This window comes from Nematolebias whitei, chromosome 19, assembly GCF_014905685.2.
Source record: "Nematolebias whitei isolate Nwh7 chromosome 19, NemWhi1, whole genome shotgun sequence".
Classification (NCBI taxonomy): Eukaryota; Metazoa; Chordata; class Actinopteri; order Cyprinodontiformes; family Rivulidae; genus Nematolebias; species Nematolebias whitei.
This window is the reverse complement of record NC_056516.1, coordinates 18,445,199-18,450,116: the sequence shown is the minus strand read 5'-3', so window position 1 is coordinate 18,450,116 and position 4,918 is coordinate 18,445,199. Positions and strand designations below refer to the sequence as shown.

The window sequence follows — 4,918 nt, the reverse complement described above, 5'->3', positions numbered from 1 at the left end:
ATGATGGACCTGGTGAAGATTGCCGTGTCTCTTCATATCCTTCTATGTCCTGTATGGACCCGGCATCCCTACTTGGAAAGCATCCTCCCAGCCCGCTCGGGTAAATAATGAGCATGTGTTGCAGAACGGTTGCCGGTTACGTAAGAGGAACATGTTGAAGTGTGTTTCCCTGCAGTGCTGCAGGTTTTCATCCTGTTTCTCTTTATCCCTCCCTCAGCTTTGGGGTTCCTGGATGTTCTGAAGACATTTGACCCCTGCTGTCTCATGTCACCACCTCCGCCGCCGCTCTTCCCTCCTCCGCGTCAGCTTTGGAAGCGAGCAAGTCCTGTAAGTCGGCACACCACACCCTCCTCCGTTTGTGTGCCAACTCATCTGAAAAGCGTCTTCACCGTCGTCTTTGATGGTTTGAGCATAGGACACCATCAGCCTACTGGAACCATCGGTTGTCAGAGGCGAAGTGGAGGAAAAACCAAAGCCTGTGAGCCATGAGTGTTCACCTGGACCCCCAGGACCTCCAGGACCTGTGGGCCCAGAGGTGAGGTGCATCGTTTACATCAGTCTGATCAAATTATGGAGGACTGAAGCATTGAAATAAAAATAAATGATGGTGTTAGTATTGATCTCTGTACAAATGTACCGTGTTCGATATGTGCGATCTGGATGTAAACGTGTCATTTTTCAGGGTCAAAGTGGATTACCTGGAATTCAAGGACCAAAAGGGGAGAAGGTGTGTGCACTTGTGAATTATGCCTCTAATGTTTTCTGTGGATGGATTTGTCCCTGTTCAGCTCTGCTCTAATGGCGTCTCGTCTCCATTTGTCCTCCTCCAGGGAGAAATTGGGCGACCGGGGTCAAAGGTGACCTTCTCTCTTGATTGTGTCTCCTCAGTCCTTCACGTCTTTGACTCCTTTGTGTCATCCATTCGTCCTATAAGTCTCTGTGATCTGATTTGTCTATCCAAGTGCTCAGAATATCCTCCACAGCTGCTGCATTAGTCTCAATGGGTGCTGCAGCCACAGCAATGCTTGATCACCATGTCTAAATGTCTCCTGTCATTCCTGTCCTCATCACCCCTCCATCAGTTTTCTTTTCTTCCTCTCTGCTCATTTTTCCCGCACGCTCCATCTCTTTGGCTCGGTCTCATTCTCCTCCATCGCTGAGCCCAAGTCCTGCTGATCTAGCCTCTCCACCAGCACTCCACTTGTATGTTTTAATCTCCCTAAGTGGTTTTGGTTGTGATGAATCAGCCCTCACACACGCAGCAGCTTCACTGTGCCTCTGCAGGCCACGGCTTTAATCACATCCTGTTAACGCGGCGGCAGCTCTGTGCAACCGCCTCAGGTGTAAACCAGATGTGAGGCTACTCCTCGGCCTCTCATCTGGCAGAGATCTGACAAAGCTGTATCTGTGTCTGGTGGTGGCACTGGTGAGAGTTGGAAAAGTCAGAACAGATCAGGTCCACGCGCTCGTTTTATTCTGATTCATTTAAGTCTGATTTAATTAAACAGATCAAATGTGCCTTTGTGGAACTGACTGAACAGAAAATCTGCTGATGTTTTTGACTAAAAACTTAATGTTTTTGTTTCTTCAGGGGCGCCCTGGTGCTCCAGGCCTTCCAGGAAAACCAGGATTCCCAGGACTGCCTGGTCCAGAAGGACATAGGGTTAGTGTCATGGCTTCCCTGAGTTCAACATCATTCAAGTTTATTATTACAGGAAAGGAGCAAAAACCAGGTTTGTGGTCAGAACCAAGACAGTCATATTGATATGGGGATTTATTTTATTTTTGTCACTTATTTTATTGTGGGTTTTACCTTCCACGTTTCCATAACATTTATATAACAGCTTGTCTATATGACTTGACAGTGCCACAAATAGACATCGAGGTTGAAATGACAAGAAGAGCTGCTAATGTCTTAACTTGACCAAAGCCTTTCGCTTCTTGTTGGTGATCATGATTGACTGCAGCTGGTAGTTTATGATCAATACTAAAATCAATGGGAATGCTTGTGGAATTCATTGTGTTGATCTAAAAAGGGATAGTTATACCCAAGTTGTGAAAATCTTATGAACTAATTAAAATAAATTAATTAATTAAGACTCCAAGATCACAATTTTAAATATTCATGTACGTTTATTAGAATCTATTGCCACTCATGTCTAGAAGAAGGCCCAAACTTTCACAGATGAAAGGAAATGGGTTCAGCTCAAGACAAAAATGTCCTTTATTGCACCCTGTAGTCAGAGATGGAGCTATTTGGCCACAATGACAAGAATAAATTGAAGGGGTCAAAGTGAGGTGTTGAAATCAGAAACAGTGCACAGAGTGGTACCATCATTATGTACTGGTGCACATTTTGGAGGACTAACCTGATGTTGAAGCCAGATCTGTGCCAGGAACCTCTTGTGAGTTCTGGCAGAAGCTTGTTGGTGTCATAACTTACACCAGTAACTGAGATGGTCACCGTTTGTTTCGTTTGTGTAAGGGGGAGAAGGGAGACCCAGGACTCATGGGGTTACCAGGGCTGCGGGGTCCACCAGGACAAAAGGTCAGTGGTATCTTTGCAGCATGAGCACCTTCATGGAGGACTTTGTGTGGACACGTGGACTTTTATACTTCTCATGTGTCCTTCCAGGGTTTACCTGGTCACCGAGGCGACAAGGTAACTTTATAAATGTGGTTTCACAGTAAAAGGTCTTCCTGCTAAACGTTGACTGTGTCGTCGTCGTTCCCCGCACCCTCAAAATGAAATAAAATAAAATAAGGTTTAGAAAACAGCATTAAAAGAAAATAAAAGGATCAGTAAAAGATAAAAATTATGACAAAATCTGCTTTTAAAACTACAGCAACCATTTTTGTTTTCTTACAATTAAAAATTAAAATCGTTTTGTTGGCAAAAAAAACGAAACGGTTATATTCTATTAAATTAATATTTTGCAGTTTGAGCATTTATTAAGTTGTTTTTGTACCAAAGCATCCTCAGTTTAGATTAAGAATAATAAAAAAAATAATAAATGTAAAGTTTAAGTGAACTTTTATCCACTGTATTGACCGTTAGTCTACATTTTAAGTTTGCTTCCCTTTCTCTTTTTGGAATAAAGGGTGAACGGGGTGACCCAGGCCCGACTGGACCAAGAGGAGACAAGGTTTGTTATATATTGTATTATTCAGAACCAGGATTACATCCATGTTACTGGTTCCTGTAAAACCACATCAGTTCTAGACCAATTTTGATTTTAGGCTTTTGTATAATTTTAACCTGCCGACTCCTTCATGGCTAAATTTGAATCCTCTCTAAGAACAGAATACTGAGTGAGTTTATGTGAAAATTTAAAGATGCTTTCATAATAAATGATTTATAGTAAATTAATTTTGTTTTGAAAAGAACAAAGCTACAGGAGTTTGGGCTCTCTGAATCTACAATTAATGTTCTTTGAGTTATTAGACATAAATATTTGTACGAATCAAACCCAACAAAGTGAACAAAATATATTCTTTATAAACAATGTATGGCTGTTTTAACTTACATCTTCAAGGCCTCATTTTTACCAATTTGATGAACTCAAATGCTAATCCATCTCCCTCCCCTCCCTCCTGAGGGTCATTAGGGTTGTTGTCATCCTGCTCCACATGAGAGATGTTTTGGTCACATGTATGAAATGAAGGTGCACATTTGTGCGAAACTGACTGGGAATTAGATCCAACATTGCATTGTGCATTCTGGAAAGTTGAAATCGGAATGCCCACAACCCTTAAGAGGGAGAGTGATTTGCATGTGAGTTCAACAAAAAAAAAAGGAGCAGTTCACTACAGTTTTAAAGCTTGGACCACCCTTCATAGTTTGATGAAAGCTCCTCTTGTAGTGAAACATCTTCAACAAGCAAGAAAATAGATCCACTCTTAAAGGCTGTATGGACAATTACACTGTATCTTTTAAACCAGTAGTTCCCAACCCTGGTCCTTGAGGAACACCATCCTGCATGTTTTAGTTGTTTCTCTGCTTTAACACACCTGATTCAGACTTCCTCAAGTTCTGCAGAAGTCTGTTAATCACCGTTCATTCAAATCAGCAGAGCAGAGAAGCAACTAAACCATGCAGGATGGTGTTCCTCAAGGACTGGTGTTGGGAACCACTGTTTTAAACGTACAACTTTTTCATTTTGTCCACTGCTTGCAAATTATGGAACTCACAACATTCTAAGCTGAACTTGAATCTATCGCTTGTTTAAACAAGAACTTTAAAGAAAAATTAGCCTTTTCCAGACTGAAAATTAAAAAAAAGGTTTGGGATGTGTTCCCAATCAAGCTGCTAGTAATTGGCTGATTCTGGTCACATGCTGAGAAGTCCATGCAGCTCCTGTCTATGGTCACTTCTCTCACATTAAACTCTCATGTTCTCATTTTTTAGGGTTCCACTGGCGCGCCTGGGATACTTGGGCAGAAGGTATTAAATAAATCAGTGAGTGAAAGCACAAAATTGATCAAATCTAATATTTTCTTAACCTTTCTGTTTTCCAAGGGTGAGCCGGGCTGGAAGGGAGAGCCGGGTGTTTCAGGGAAGAGAGGACCAACTGGGAGGCCAGGAAAGAGAGGCAAACAGGTAGAGAGAAATGTTCAAGAATATTGCGTTAACTCTGTGTGTGTATCTGAAATGGATCAAGCCTGTCTCTTTTAATTAGACGCACAGTTATTTAAATATTTAAACATACTGACAAAACTTTTTCAAGACATTCAAATATTAGGCATTAGTGTGGGTCACCCTCTGTGTGTGCTCTAACACTGTTTTACAAAGTGGGGGCCGCGCCCCCGGGGGGGGCATCAAGGAGGCCCCATAAAGCTGGAGAGAAGAAGATTTAAAAAAAGCACAAATAAATAATAATAATAATAATAATAATAATAATAATAATAATAATAATAA

General features: G+C 41.5%; 1 protein-coding gene across 1 annotated transcript in view; it reads left to right on the top strand.

The window, feature by feature from the left end:
• Positions 1-4,918, top strand: part of wu:fc38h03 (acetylcholinesterase collagenic tail peptide) — a 10,115-nt gene continuing 5,197 nt past the window's right edge. Inside the window, exons 1-11 of the mRNA XM_037692884.1 lie at positions 1-100; positions 218-327; positions 416-535; positions 683-727; positions 831-857; positions 1,592-1,663; positions 2,486-2,548; positions 2,636-2,662; positions 3,102-3,146; positions 4,409-4,444; positions 4,520-4,600. Of these exons, the coding sequence (XP_037548812.1) occupies positions 1-100; positions 218-327; positions 416-535; positions 683-727; positions 831-857; positions 1,592-1,663; positions 2,486-2,548; positions 2,636-2,662; positions 3,102-3,146; positions 4,409-4,444; positions 4,520-4,600 (726 nt within the window). The remainder of the gene's footprint in view (positions 101-217; positions 328-415; positions 536-682; positions 728-830; positions 858-1,591; positions 1,664-2,485; positions 2,549-2,635; positions 2,663-3,101; positions 3,147-4,408; positions 4,445-4,519; positions 4,601-4,918) is intronic.